This window comes from Amphiura filiformis, chromosome 16 (assembly GCF_039555335.1).
Source record: "Amphiura filiformis chromosome 16, Afil_fr2py, whole genome shotgun sequence".
NCBI classification, from domain to species: Eukaryota; Metazoa; Echinodermata; class Ophiuroidea; order Amphilepidida; family Amphiuridae; genus Amphiura; species Amphiura filiformis.
Genome location: NC_092643.1, coordinates 40,865,991 through 40,881,797, shown reverse-complemented (window position 1 = coordinate 40,881,797; position 15,807 = coordinate 40,865,991). Strand labels below are relative to the sequence as shown.

At 36.1% G+C, this 15,807-nt stretch overlaps 1 protein-coding gene across 1 annotated transcript; it reads right to left on the bottom strand.

The window, feature by feature from the left end:
* Positions 1 to 4,890: 4,890 nt before the first annotated feature.
* LOC140172643 (UDP-glucuronosyltransferase 2C1-like) lies at positions 4,891 to 8,431 on the bottom strand. The gene is made up of 3 exons (XM_072195776.1): positions 7,571 to 8,431; positions 6,983 to 7,199; positions 4,891 to 5,114 (listed from the first exon to the last, which is right to left on the bottom strand). The coding sequence occupies exons 1-3, from the start codon at positions 8,429 to 8,431 to the stop codon at positions 4,891 to 4,893; spliced, it is 1,302 nt and encodes a 433-aa protein (XP_072051877.1).
* Between the last annotated feature and the right edge of the window lie 7,376 nt (positions 8,432 to 15,807).

Below are 15,807 nucleotides of genomic sequence, written 5' to 3'. Positions count from 1 at the left end.
AAACGGTGCCATTTTGTATGTGCTCTATAGACATTCCGAGGAGTTGCATAATTGCGTAACAGATCTGGAAATATTTACCGTGGCGTGGTATAAACAAAACAAGTTGACCCGCACGTGACCAGCAGACCATGGTTTAAGTAAATAGACCAAGAGCTCACCACATGTACACTATTAAACACTGCAATTTAAGTCGATGTCTATAACGTGCGATCGCTGTCATAAATGAAGAAAGTGACATATTAATTTCTTAACAGAAATTGACATGACAATTTTATCCAATAACTAAACCTATAATCGACATTTAAGTAAGCTTATTTTAACCGACATATGTTGATTTCACAAAAGAAGTTGACATACTGGCGCCGTATGTAGCTTATTTAAAAAGCTACCAAGGTAGCATGAATTAGGTCAGAGGTCGTTAGAGATGCAAGACGCATTTCTTACAGCTCCCCGAAGAAACAGCAAAATATCATCGAAAATCTTCATTTTTGTGAACCCATCCATTGATATTTTATAAAAGGAATATATTAGAAGACCATTCTGTGTTGTGTAGTGCAGTTGTTATAACATTTTCTGCACATTTGAGTGTTTTAACTGATGTATTAAGCAAGAGAAGAAGGGCCAACAGAAGGAGTAAAATTCAGCAACATACCCTGGGATTTACGAGAGAAGGAGACCTATTCACATTTCGAGGAGTTAGCAGAACTTAGCACCTATCTTGTGGAAAATTATTGCAGCTGTGGATCTAATTGATGATGTTTTTCTTCATGTGCAGTGTTGTAATGCCATGTGTTTGTAAAAATGATTTTGGTGGAGTTTTGTGCACAGTGTGTTATAGTTGTGTATTCGAAGAGCAGTAGGCATATTTGGATCGGAGCTGCGACCAACTGGAGATACAGAAAACACGCTCAGTGGAAACTTTTTAATGTAGCAAGTGATACTTTTTGCCAGTATTGTGATATTTTAGTGGTGACTAGTAGCGACTTATAAACATAACTGCTGAACAAATCTGCATCATCCCGTTGAGTTCCGTTACTTGCGTACATGTCGCTGACAGGCGCGTATCAAGCGGGGGGACAGGGTGGACGAAGTCCATGGGCCCCGAGGGTTCAGGGGCCCCAAGCAAAAATAGAAAATGAAATAAGCGATGATTTAAAGGAGATGCTAAAAAGCAGGGCCGAATTTACCCGGGCCATGCCAAAATTTAGAGGCCCCAAACTCACCGTGAGAAAGGTGTGTGCACTCAAGAGGCCAAGTTTGGTTTACAAATTGGGGCCCTACTATAAGATCGACAGTGGTGGCAGAAGCATTGCAAATTAGAGGACGATAAGCATATTTTGTTCCTATCTTACTAGGACATTTGCGCGCGAAATAAATTTTTAATTTCCAAAATGAAGGCGAATTTTACTATGTGATGGGCTAGTATGATATACGCGATGCATTCAAAAGTTTGCAATTTTGCCATATTTTGATCCAAAATATGCTGTTATCGGGCTAAGAAGAACATGCACAGGGCAATTCGGGGGGGGCGGCTCTGGCCCAATGGAAAATCCGGCCATGCTAAAAGGGCCCCGCACTGATTCTTGTCCATGGGCCCCAGGGGCTCTTGCTACGCCGCTGGTCGCTGATAAGCACAGTAACATTGTTGCCTCTATGTGCTAATTCTCTTCCAATCGCAGCTGCAACATAGTAATGACTTCCACTGCCATCTCCACCAAGAATTAGAAAATGATATCCATGAAGTGAAGGAAGGAGAGAGAAAATAAAAATCAGTGCTATCATGGGCTGAAACGGTGCCATTTTGTTTACTGTTTTCAATAGACGTTCCCAGGGAGTTGTCATAAATTGCGTTAAATTGAACTGTATTGAAAAACTGAAGAAAAAATCACAAATCTGGAAATATTTACCATTGCGTGGTATAAACAAAACAAGTTAACCCGCCCGTGACCAGCAGACCATGGTTTTAAAGAAGTTCAAAAACTCACCACAGGCACACTAAGTCGATAACGTGCAATCGTTGTCATAAATGAAGAAACCGTCATACCCAGCAAGCACAAAATGTTTTACAGAAAACGTTTAAAAGCTGTTTAAATGCCGGGTTATATAAAGGATAGAAAAACGTTTTAATAACATTCAAAAAACATTTTTGAAAACTTGATGCAAAACATTCTAAAATTTTGGTATTTAAGTGTTGTCAAAATATTTTGCGAAAATTGCCCAAAATATTTTACAGTAAGTTTTAAAACGTTTCCATGACCTTTACATAACACGGCATTTAAAAGTTATTAAAACGGTTTGAATACAAGTTTTAAGAACATTTTTGTGTTTGCTTGGTATCGATTTCTTAACAGAAATTGACATGGCAATTTCATAGTAAATAAACCTGTAAATCGACATTAATATTGATCAGATCCAGGATGACTGTCAGCGAGCCCTAAACGAGAAGCCTAAATAAATCGTAAATTTTTTTGTGATAAAGAACCCAGCAAACAATATTTTTGAAATTGTTAAACATTTTAAGGGAACTGGAACGAGCGTTTCGACAGTATTTTTTGTGGGAAATGAGAGCACATCAGACATATCGGATTGCATTCTGAATACAAAGAATGTCTTTCTGATATCAAATAATTTTCATTTTTTGAAATTTACGATATAATACAAATTTTATGACAAATTAATAAAATTTGATATTTTTCATTTTTACCTCGAAGTAAATTTTATAAATTTAATGATATATTCTTAAAGTGTATGTAGCTGGGAGGAAAAGCCGACGATCAATTGAAAATTTTGACCTTCCATATTGAAGATATGGATTTTTTCCCAAAAGACTTTTTTTTTTTGGTGTTTTGGGGAAAAATCCATATCTTCAAAGGTCAAAATTTTCAATTGATCGTCGGCTTTTCATCCCACCTGCATACACTTTAAGTATAAATCATCCATTTATAAAGTTTACTTCGAGTACTGTTAAATATCAAAATAACAATTTTAATGATTTGCCATAAAATGTGTATTACATTGCGAATTTCAAAAAATCAAAATTATTTGATATCAGAAGGACATTCTTCGTATTCAGAATGCAATTCGATACGTATGATGTGCTCTAATGTCCCACAATAAATACTGTCCAAACGTTCATACCCCTTCCCTTAACAACATTTTAAATATTGGGTTAAAAAAATGTGGTCATCGAAACCGAACGTTTAAGAACATTAAGTATCAAAAAATATACTTTTTGATGTACACTGTTGACTAAATGTTACTGCAAAATGTTTGTACAAAATATTTCAAATAAATGTACTATTATCATGATTATTTGGTCACCGTTGAAGCCTAAATAAAAATTGGTTGTAAACATTTCAAAACGTTTTTAACCTTTATAATTATATCTCGCTATTTAAGGGATCTAAAATGAGCGTTTATTGCTTTTCGATAGTATTTTTTGTGGGACATGAGAGCACCTCAGACCTATCGAATTGCATTCTGAATACGAAGCATGTCTTTCTGATATCAAATAATTTTCATTTTTGAAAATCATAATATAATACAAATTTTATGACAAATTATAAAAATTTGATATTTTTCAAATATTTGATATATAACAGTCCTCGAAGTAAATTATATAAATCTAATGATATATTCTTAAAGTGTATGTAGCAGGGAGGAAAAGCCGACGGTCAATTGAAAATTTTACCTTTCATATTAAAGATATGGATTTTTTTCCCAAAAAAACCTAATTTTTTTTGGTGTTTTGGGGAAAAAAATCCATATCTTCTATACGAAAGGTCAAAATTTTCAATTGATCGTCGGCTTTTCATCCCACCTACATACACTTTAAGTATAAATCATCAGATTTATAAAGTTTACTTCAAGTACTGTTAAATATCAAAATTATCAATTTTAATGATTTGCCATAAAATGTGTATTAAATTGCGAATTTCAAAAATCAAAATTATTTGATATCAGAATGACATTCTTCGTATTCAGAATGCAATTCGATATGTCTGATGTGCTCTAATGTCCCAAAATAAATACTGTCCAAACGTTCATACCCCAGCCCTTAATGTTTTCTGGCAATCTTAGTAGGGGTGTGCGCCCAGTTGAAAATGTTAAGATAGGAGAGACTACACATACACTCAAACATGCTCTTGGTAAAACCACACGAAATACAAACTCGAATTTCGTAAATTTCAATATAATAAAATATTCAAATTTTACTTTCATTGCCAGTTAGAACTTACTAAAGTATATTAGGATTTGGCTATGCTTCATTTTGCAAAACAGGGTAATATCTTTTTAATCCAAAACAATTTCTGGAATATTGAGTAGTGGATAACAGTGAGTTACTAATATAATTTTAAATATAAACTATAGAGCCTGGTTGTATGGTTCTCGGACATTTAAACCACCCCTTTCTCAGGGTTGGAATAGGACTATAAAATCATAAATTTTAAAAATTCTCAACATTATAACTTTACCCACAATTTTGATCTTTGTATCTGGAGATACAATCTTATAAAGTAATATTCACTAGTGAAATAGGTAAATGTCTATACAAGTCTTTTAACCATCTCTATATAAGTTTTAAAACTTGTATAGAGATATGGTCGGTGTTCCCTTAAGAAGCTATTTAAGACCAGTTCGTGTTGTCGTTTCGGCAAACGTTTCTGCTGTAACGAAACGTGCCGTAGGGACAAAAACCAAGCAAAGCTATTCAGTTGGGCGGCAAATCTCACAAAATGACCGAAAAATCGCAGCGGTAACCGAAAATCGCAGCGGAAAACCAAAAATCACAGCGGAGGGCTGAAAATGCAGCGTTTGAAGCACCGCACGCAAAACATTGGATTATATACGCATTTACACTGGCCTTTAAAGGGTTCCATTTCCATGTATTTACCTTTCATCACCAAGCACGGTATTTATAGCATCCAGGAGTTCTTTACTTGTCAGCGTCCTTATATCTAGTCGGAGTCCTATGCCTCTAGAAGCTACACGTTGAGCGTTGTCAAACTGGTCGAAGAAAATGGGTATACAGATGATTGGTACACTGTGGTAGAGTGCCTCGTAGATGCCATTAATGCCACATTGGTAAATGAGAAGTCGAATCTTGGGATGACCTGTGAAGATAATAATTATATTCATGTGGAGAAGCTAATAGGGAGAGTAAAGGCTCGGTAAGGTCAGAGAGTGCTGGAATAATGCACAAATCAATTGTACTCCCGGCCCCCCGGGGACCGGGGATAGCGGGGACCTACCCGGGGATGTAATTTTGGAAACTGTTACAAGCATGTAGTTCCAGTCCCGGCTTAGTCCCCGCAGGGCGGGGCACTATTTCTGTGAACATCCCGGGCTACATCCCAGGCCAAGTCCCCGCCCCCTAGCCCGGGCACCATGTTCGAAGTCCCCGCGAGTGTTTCCCCCGCATACGACCCGGCACAGTTGTGAGTACTCTTCTATTACGTTACGTCCCGGGTACACTCCCAGGGTAAATCCCGGCCTGTTTGAAAGGCATTACATCCCCGTACACTCCCCTACTACGTCCCCGCACTGCGCGGACACATTGAGCTGTTACATATCCGGCCAAGTCCCGGCTCGGACCCGCTATTGCCAGGCCCCTGGGGGCCGGGACTACAATTGATTTGTGCATAAGTAATTGCCAGAATAAAGATACCTTTTCAATATTTAGCCATAACGAAGTGTGTCTTTGTTTTGGTCAATACCCTAAAAGCACATCGCACCCCGCACCGCAAGTGAATTGTTATAAGGCATTGTGTTTCTTTAATTCTATTATAAGAAGGCGATTGGCGTGAAAGTTAAGCACAAGAAATCAAGAAAGAAGTAAACAATTAAGCAAGAAAGAAATAAACAAAGAATGAAAGAAAGAAGGGGACCTGGAGGGGGAGAGAGAGATTCAGAAAGAAAGGAAAGGAATAGAGAAAGGAAACGGAGAAAGGAATAGAAAGGAACAATGATTATAAACTAAACACAATCATACAGTACATGGCAGCCATTAAATGAAGTCAAAGCACAGTCATGTATATTTCAAACCTGCCTCATACAAGTCACCCAATTTCGGAAACTGGACGTTGATTCCACAATCTTATGAATATTGATTCGCAACATTTCCCATATGTCAGCGCTCAAAGCTGACACAATAGATGAATAGAAGCTTCAGTACGTTGTGTTCAAATACCCTATTTTAACAGCTTATAGCCAGGAAAGGGGGAAGGGAACCACTGGACGTTGATTCCACAATCTTATGAATATTGATTCGCAACATTTCCCAATATGTCAGCGCTCAAAGCTGACACAATAGATGAATAGAAGCTTCAGTACGTTGTGTTCAAATACCCTATTTTAACAGCTTATAGTCAGGAAAAGGGGGGGAAGGGAACCACAGTATAGGTTCCTGTACTTGTGTCGGCCGAGAAACGGAACTAATTTTGTTTGTAGGGTGTCATCGATCTTTTGTCTTAGTTCACTTAACATGTTACAACATTGGTGAAACTGTACGACCAGAAGATCAGTGTCGATTCCTCTTTGCTGGTCTTACCGTAAAAAGAATTGACCACTGTAAAGTGCTTGGGACTTTTTCTGTATAACAAAAGAAATAGTCTCTGAGAAATAGTCTAGTTGCTTTGCTGGTTTAGTTATCAAGCCACCGACTGTGTCTTATTTTGTCTCCACTTATTTGTTTTCTGCACAAGTGCACAGTAGCTAAATGGTCATGTCTAATTGATGCCGCTGAACCGTCAATAAGCAAATTAATATGGGTCACAAGTTGGAGTTACACTTGGGTCAAAACACAGTAAAAGTGGGTCAAAACACAAATCCTAGGTCAAAATTAGGAAATGGAAGTCGCTTTTAGTAATTTAGTTGAGAGGAATGGTGAAACCTATAAGTCATTATGATGGAACAAATCAAGTCTTAGAAATGATCTGACACTACAACTGAAAATAAAATCTTTATTTGAGCGTTTACCTACCTAAAAGATCATTTTGGGGTATAACATCCATCATTTTGACATTGGGCGGTATCCTTTGGGGTTCTTTCCCTTTGCGTTTCCAAATGACGTTCTGTGATACTTGTGAAAGAGTCTCGCCAAACATATCCGCCATAGATTGCTCCGTTATTGAACAGTAACTCCCTAAGGAGAAGATGATCACACCATCTTCGGAACTTTGCACGAACGATTCTATATCCTGTAGGTGAAACAAAATCAATCAAAGTGTGCTCATTAACATACCATAACATAACATGCAATATTTCTATATGGTACTTTTTGGTTTTTTGGAAAGCTATAATCAAATCCCTTAGAGGAGATCCATTTCATTTCAAGGGAAGAAGTTTTTTATTATTATTATTATTGTAATAAGTTACGATCGCTAGTGAGTCGAAAACGTGACTTCTCTTTAGTCCGAAGGGTCGCTAGTCCGAAAAGCAAATTAAGTTCGCTAATCCGAAGGTTCTTTAGTCCGAATATAGAATAAGGGTTAGTGTTAGGATTAATGGTTAGGTTAAGGGTTAGGGATGGGGTTGGGGTTAGAGCGCCTTACATTAAACTGTAACACACCTTTGGTAGTTGTTTTGATGGTTTAGTTGTCAAGCCACCAACTGGTACAACATGCGGCATCAGAGGTCTGGGAAAATCTAGCGCAAAATGTGTATTTGTAAACCATAGTTCTGCATCTCCCAACGTCTCGTATGTTGTAATATCAGGCTTAATGTTATATTTGATTTTAAACTGATCATAACGTGACACCATACGCCTATTCATGTACGAATTCAGCGACACAATAAGTGTATTTGTAACCCGTTCCATAAAGTTCATTTTTTGATCTAACCCGGTTATCATATCAGGTATAAACGATGGATCTGATGGACAAACGTTGATCTGAGATTGAATTGACATACCGGCTGACTGAGCGCTCATTGGTGCGAATGGAACATCCAGATACTGGGCAACCAGACCAACGCATATATACCAAAAATCCCCAATTATCAAATCAAACTTTTGGTGTTTAAGGCGATCAAGTATATTGGTATCTTTAAGAATAGATTCACACTGGTCACGAACCAAAGCTTCCATTAAGGAGTTGGTTTTTAGTAACGATAGTAAATCTCCGTGTAAGGAAACGTGAACAATTTCAGTCAAAAGATTCTGAAAGCGTTCTTCAGTTACTAGCGACTTGTAAACATAACTGCTGAACAAATCTACATCATCCCGTTGAGTTCCGTTACTTGTTCCGTACATGTCGCTGATAAGCACAGTAATATTGTTGCCTCTATGTGCTAATTCTCTTCCAATCGCAGCTGCAACATAGTAATGACTTCCACTGCCATCTCCACCAAGAATTAGAAAATGATATCCATGAAGTGAAGGAAGGAGAGAGGAATGAAGAACCAGTGCTATCATGGGCTGAAACGGTGCCATTTTGTATGTGCTCTATAGACATTCCGAGGAGTTGCATAATTGCGTAACAGATCTGGAAATATTTACCGTGGCGTGGTATAAACAAAACAAGTTGACCCGCCCGTGACCAGCAGACCATGGTTTAAGTAAATAGACCAAGAGCTCACCACATGTACACTGCAATTTAAGTCGATGTCTATAACGTGCGATCGCTGTCATAAATGAAGAAAGTGACATATTAATTTCTTAACAGAAATTGACATGACAATTTTATCCAATAACTAAACCTATAATCGACATTTAAGTAAGCTTATTTTAAGCGACATAATTATGTTGATTTCACAAAAGAAGTTGACATACTGGCGCCGTATGTAGCTTATTTAAAAAGCTACCAAGGTACATGTAGCATGAATTAGGTCAGAGGTCGTTAGAGATGCAAGACGCATTTCTTACAGCTCCGCGAAGAAACAGCAAAATATCATCGAAAATCTTCATTTTTGTGAACCCATCCATTGATATTTTATCAAAGGAATATATTAGAAGACCATTCTGTGTTGTGTAGTGCAGTTGTTATAACATTTTCTGCACATTTGAGTGTTTTAACTGATGTATTAAGCAAGAGAAGCCCGGGAAGAGAAGAAGGGCCAACAGAAGGAGTAAAATTCAGCAACATACCCTGGGATTTACGAGAGAAGGAGACCTTTTCACATTTCGAGGAGTTAGCAGAACTTAGCACCTATCTTGTGGAAAATTATTGCAGCTGCATCTAATTGATGATGTTTTTCTTCATGTGCAGTGTTGTAATGCCATGTGTTTGTAAAAATGATTTTGGTGGAGTTTTGTGCACAATGTGTTATAGTTGTGTATTCGAAGAGCAGTAGGCATATTTGGATCGGAGCTGCGACCAACTGGAGATACAGAAAACACGCTCAGTGAAACTTTTTAATGTAGCAAGTGATACTTTTTGCCAGTATTGTGATATTTTAGTGGTGACTAGTAGCGACTTGTAAACATAACTGCTGAACAAATCTGCATCATCCCGTTGAGTTCCGTTACTTGCGTATATCGCTGATAAGCACAGTAATATTGTTGCCTCTATGTGCTAATTCTCTTCCAATCGCAGCTGCAACATAAATCCATGAAGTGAAGGAAGGAGAGAGAAAATAAAAATCAGTGCTAGGCTATCATGGGCTGAAACGGTGCCATTTTGTTTACTGTGCTCTATAGACATTCCGAGGAGTTGCATAATTGCGTAAATTGAACTGTATTGAAAAACTGAAAAGAAAAAAAAATCTTACGAAATATTTAACGTGGCGTGGTATAAAAAAATACAAGCTGGCCCGCACGTGACCAGCAGACCATGGTTTTAACAAGAATTTGTCTTTAAAAAGACAAAGTTCACGGAACAGGTGTATAGTACTTTGAGCTACTTTGGTCTAACTTTCAATATTCATATACTAACTCTGCACTGATTTGACAATAAATAAGTGATTTGAGGTATAAATGATACTTGCATCTTGACTCTGGAAAATAATTTTCAGAAAACCTCATTTTGCATTTAGGTTTTTAAGCTACCTGCAGGAAACAAATTTGGCTATTATACAAAGAAAATTACATGAAAATGTCTACTGTATCAGCCCATCATGCATCAAATGTTATTTCCCGTTGGATGCCCCATTTCTTTTTACTTAATCCAAGACAATTTCTGGAACATGAGTAGTGGCTAACAATGAGTTGCTAATATAATAATTTTAAATATAAACTATTATAGAGCTTTGTTGTATGATCCTCTGACATTTAAACCACCCCTTTCTCAGGTTTGGAATAGGTCCATAATATCATAAAAATTTTTAATTCTCAACATTATAACTTTACCCACAATTCTAATTTCAATTCAATGTCTGTCTATTTCGTTTTAAAAAAATCACGATTTAAATAATTTAAAAAATCAGATGTAATTTGATTGAAATCTGAATTTTTAAAAACTAGATTGACTTTTTGTTAAAGTTTTGTTCTGAAAGATTATTTGCCCGTAAGGCTTTATGAAAATCTGATGTCGCATTACAATTTGGCTGCCACGGTTATCAGGGGGAACCTCAATTTAAAGCTGAGTGTATCATATCTAAGATAAAACTATCTGGTGTAGCTAGTACTGCTGATATTGGTATTGATGAAGTAGCTAGTACTGCTGATATTGGTTTTGATGAAGTAGCTATTTACTGTTGATACGGTATTGACGAATTAGTTATCTACTGCTGATTTGGTATTAATGAAGCACCTATCTACTACTGAAATTGGCGTTGACGAAGTAGCTATCTACTGTTGATATTGTTATTGACGAAATACTATCTACTGCTGATATTGGTATTGACGAAGTATATACCTATCTACTGCTGATATTGGTATTGATGAAATAGCCATTTATCAAATTGAATTCTGAATACGAGGAATGTCCTTCTGATCTTAATACTAATTACGGCGTGTCCGTCCGTCCGTCCGTCCGTCCTCTATCCGTGCGCAATCGCGTCCGCGTCCCGCGAGTTTCGCGTTCACGCGGTGCACTATCGCGTGCTCGCGCTGCACTATCGCGTGCTCGCGGTGCGCTATCGCGGAGTATCAACGGGAGTGTGCGCGGAGTACAGTCCGCGCATCGGAAAAGCATTACAGTGTGACTAACATAGACATACCAACTTGTTTGTCTGGGGTGACTAACAGGTGCATCGCATCGGACCAATAATTATAGTCCTTATTTTTAACACATATTTCAATATTAAGATACCGAACACGTGCACACACCAAACACGTGCATGTAGGCCTATTTTTATGAGAACATGACTATTTCCGGAAGGCCTATGAACCGTTTTTGCGTTCACGTTTCTCGCGATTGATTTCGTTACTTTAGTAACGGCCTATATCCACGTCCAGATACTAATTTCGGTTTCTCTAAATGTGGTAACAGGGCATGGCTTGGAAGAGGCGAATGATTGGTTTCCAGATTATGGGTAGGCCTACCGAAGTAAGCATCACACCTTTAAAACAAACAGAGTGGATTAAGTTGTGTCTTGGGTCTTGATCATTTAGAGACGCATTTCTTAGTAGTTTAAAAAGTCAGGGCAGGTATATGGGTAACGAGTTTGGGTAATTAGAAATAGGCCTATCACGAGAAGCGCCCGACCCGAGAACCGCGAAATCTAGTATCAAATAATTTTGATTTTTTTTTTTTTTAAATTCGCGATATAATACAAATTTTATGGCAAATTATTAAAATTTGATATTTTTAACAAGTAGCCTAAATATATTGTAAATTCGAATTTTCTTGTTGTGATAAATTACCCAGCAAACAATATTTTAAAAGCGTTTTTAAAAAATGCATTTTTTTTTTTTAATTTTTAATTTCTTAAAGCAAGTTAGCAATACCAGACTATTGGAGTTCCAAAAATCGTTGGTAACAAATGCTAGACCCTTTAAAAGTTCACATTATTGAAGAATTTAAGCCTGAAATTTGAAAAGTGGACACTGCATTATCCCCGGACTGTCCTTACGTTAATAATTTTAAATTGTTAGTGAATGGAGATACTCTATAATGCATTGAATTTACCTTGTGATATTAACGTCACCATTCATTAAAATTTGAAAACTATTAGAGTACAGACAGTTGGGTGAAAATACGGTGTCCATTTAAAAAAAAATTACGTTTACACCTTTAGCTAGGTTGATCGAAGCCACCTTGCGTACATTTTAATTTACTATTTTGTTTGTTTGTTTTGCCTGGATTACTCATTCAGTGGATGTTTTAAGGGCAGAGTAATGGGAAAGAACACGGACCTTTTCGAGCATCATTATTTTTGAATTGTATGTCCAAAGTATATAAAACTATATAACATTTTTGGAAAGGAAATGAGTCAAGGAATCCCATGGTGACGTCAGATTTGTTTAAAAATCTCGAGTTTTTGAAAAAATCACAAAAATGCACTTTTTAGAAGGAAAAATAAAGGACAAAAAGGTACATGGACGAGTCACGGGATTATGATAACGGGTGAACGGATGGAAACGGGAAATCACAGCAGCAAATAAACAAAGAAGCTAAAGGGAAATATAAGAAAGAACAGATTTAGAAAATAATGGGAACGAGGTTAAATAAATAAATAACATGGAAACGGAAAATCACAAGCTAAGCAAAAAAAAACTAAAAAAGAAAGTGTAAGAAGAGACAGGTATAGAAAAATAAAATATAGGCCTACTTTTTCAATGATTCTACCTGTTCAGTAATTATTCCTGTTATGGTGAACGCTCCCATCTAGCGGGGACCCACCCGCGCGAAGCGCGGGTATCCCGCTAGTAGATACAACATTCCCCTATAGACCTTTTTCTCACACGTCACCAATTAATCGATATTGGGGTCCAGCATTCGAGTCATTAGCACCCAAACGCAAATACCGCGCCGGCGTGCGCGATCAACTTTGCGCCACACTAGGCGTCCTGCGCGGAATTGCCAGCCCGCAGTACGCGTTTAGTTCGCCACGGTGTAAAAAGTAAACAAAATTGTGAAACAAAACAAAGATTGAATTTTAAATAGCATCGCGGTTTTTCCGTATCTTTTGTATTTTATGGCATCAAAACAAACTGGAACAAAGGTAATCAGTATACAGTTCCCGTTTTAACAACTATTTTATGGAAGCTAAAGTGAAATATGACAAAACAGAGGAGAAAATACGCAGTATTTGGTGTTTTTACACCGTGGACACGTGAGAAACGCACGTGTTGTTTGTTTACATCTCAGACCCCAATATCGATTAGGTGACGTCATCAGAAAAAGGTCTATTTATAGTAAGATACCGAATGCGCCTTGACTGCGTTGGACATACTCGCAGAGTTGCGCCGCGTCACGCGACGCGAATCGCGCGCGTAATCACAATATTTTGCATTCGCGCATTGCCACAGAGGTCGGTAAAACATCTTTGCGCATTGCCGACTCATTATTTCCCGCCAATTTACTAAGCTGTCTTGAGCTATGTGACTTTTTTGAGTTGAAAAGTGTGAAATAAATCAAGCAAAAATACAAGTAAATATTAGGAAGTTGTATTTTTATCAGTTTCAAGTGAAAGAATACATCTTAGTGTTGATAAATATCAAGAAATTTCAAATTCGGGTGTGGACGCATGTGTCTCCCCTTACTCTGGCCTTAAGGTATCCTCTGTTCTTCCATGAGGCCCAGGGGAAAAATTTTTTGGTGGTAACATGTTGTTACAACCTATATATTAAAACTATTAAAACACTTTAAACATGGTAACAATGTGTTCAGTTCTCTTGCCCAGCATGTCTCTTTCATTTTATTATATCTTTGAACAGTGTAAACACCAATGATTGTTTTATTTATTTATTTATTTGTTTATTTATTTATTTATTTATTTATTTATTTATTTATCTATTTATTTATTTATTTATTTATTTATTTATTTATTTATTTATTTATTTATTTATTTATTTATTTATTTATCTATTTATTTATTTATTTATTTATTTATTTATTTATTTATTTATTTATTTATTTATTTATTTATTTATTTATTTATTTATTTATTTATTTATTTATTTATTTATTTATTTATTTATTTATTTTTGAATGGCGGTCAACTTGAAAAAAAAATGAAAATAAAATTTATATTCAACGCATCTAATGTCTAAACTTTTCCCACGAAGCGGTGTATCCTTTTTTCCTTAACTTGTATTGTACCCATTCACCATCATTTATAGTAGCCATAAGTTTAATCCCATTCTTTTGATTGGATAAAACTGTTGATACGTCACCGCTTTTATTAAGGTCAAAGGGCGCACCGCGTTGGCTATCGCTTTGATTGGGTTAGCATGAATAGCGCGAATGCGATTAAGACTTTAATCAGGTAAATGCTGGACGTGGGTTGGTAAGGTGGGCGGGTAATTAAGACAAGTTCTCTTGGGAAATAATTAATTGAACTCATTGAAATGTCAATGTTAAACAATTCAAGAGGAGGAATATAAACTTGAAGATGAGCAAAAATATTTTACAAGCGTGTTTTTGTTCAGGAAATATATATGTCGGGTTATATCAGACTTTTCAGAGCAGAAAAGATGGTTATAAAAAGGATATTTCATATTTATAAGGCCACAAAAAAACGCTGTTTTACGGGCCCTACCGCATTAAGGGATAATTTTTTGTAAACTATGATGCAATCTTATCAGTTTCGCAGTCGGGTAATGACGGCGAAACTGATAAAATTGCATCATACTTCATAGTTTGCTTATTCCCGTCGAAAAAAGCCACTGGTTTTCATAATTTTTTGTTTTTACTTTTGCTAAAATCAGCTGTTTTGAAGCCAAAATATTTTGATTTGGACAGGATGTTTTTGAAAAAAAAAAAACATCTTCAAAATATGTTTGCAAGAAAAATATCAATTTTTTTTGCAAAATTGTCAAGCTTTTGGTGATAGGCCTATATTAGGGTCATTTTAGCCTCCAGATTTTTTTTTTTAAATCCCGACCGACCGACCGTACTTGAAAATACATAGAACCATGTACTCCTCTTGTATGTCCGTTTTATTTGTCTCAATATTTGAGTGCAAGGGAATCTTAAACACACACACACAAAATTGAAATTAGGTCTTCACATTTTAAATTTATATAATTATATTTATTTGAAAAGTACAATGATGTCATTTTACAAAATCTACCAATACAACTGACACAAATATCCCATATGTAAGCAATTGCAATACAGCATTATCTCAATACAAAAAAACTACCAGTCACACTAAAGTATCTTCAAACAGTGCAAACTTCGAGCTAAACTTAAGCTTTACGTTTCAGGAGAACTTTGGTCACCACATTTTTTTGGTGGTTGATATACCGGGTACATGTATATACATCAAGCTAAATTTGATGGATCATTTTGATAACAAATTTACACCAAATAAAGTTCCCCCGAAAAAAATGCACAAATTATTTATGTTCAAGCGTGTATCGTAACAAAAGTATTTTGTCATGTTTAAACAATTGTATGATTTTATTTGCAGCTATATTAAATAAAATCACTTAAGGGTGGGGTATGAACCTTTGGACAGTATTTATTGTGGGACATTAGAGCAAATCAGACATATCGAATTGCATTCTGAATACGTAGAATGTCCTTCTGATATCAAATAATTTTGATTTTTTGAAATTCGCAATGTAATACACATATGGCAAATTTTAAAAATTTATATTTTTGATATTTAACAGTACTCGAAGTTAACTTTATAAATCTGATTATATGTACTTAAAGTGTATGTAGGTGGGATGAAAAGCCGACGATCAATTGAAAATGTTGACCTTTTGTATTGAAGATATGGATTTTTTAAAAAAAAAAAAAAAAAAAAATAGGT

Coding starts and splice junctions, on each gene's coding strand:
- LOC140172643 (XM_072195776.1), bottom strand. CDS start 8,431: ATGGCACCGTTTCAGCCCATGATAGCACTGGTTCTTCATTCCTCTCTC. Junction 7,200..7,570: donor CATCAAAACAACTACCAAAG/GTGTGTTACAGT, acceptor TTTCACCTACAG/GATATAGAATCGTTCGTGCA. Junction 5,115..6,982: donor ACCCCAAAATGATCTTTTAG/GTAGGTAAACGC, acceptor TTATCTTCACAG/GTCATCCCAAGATTCGACTT.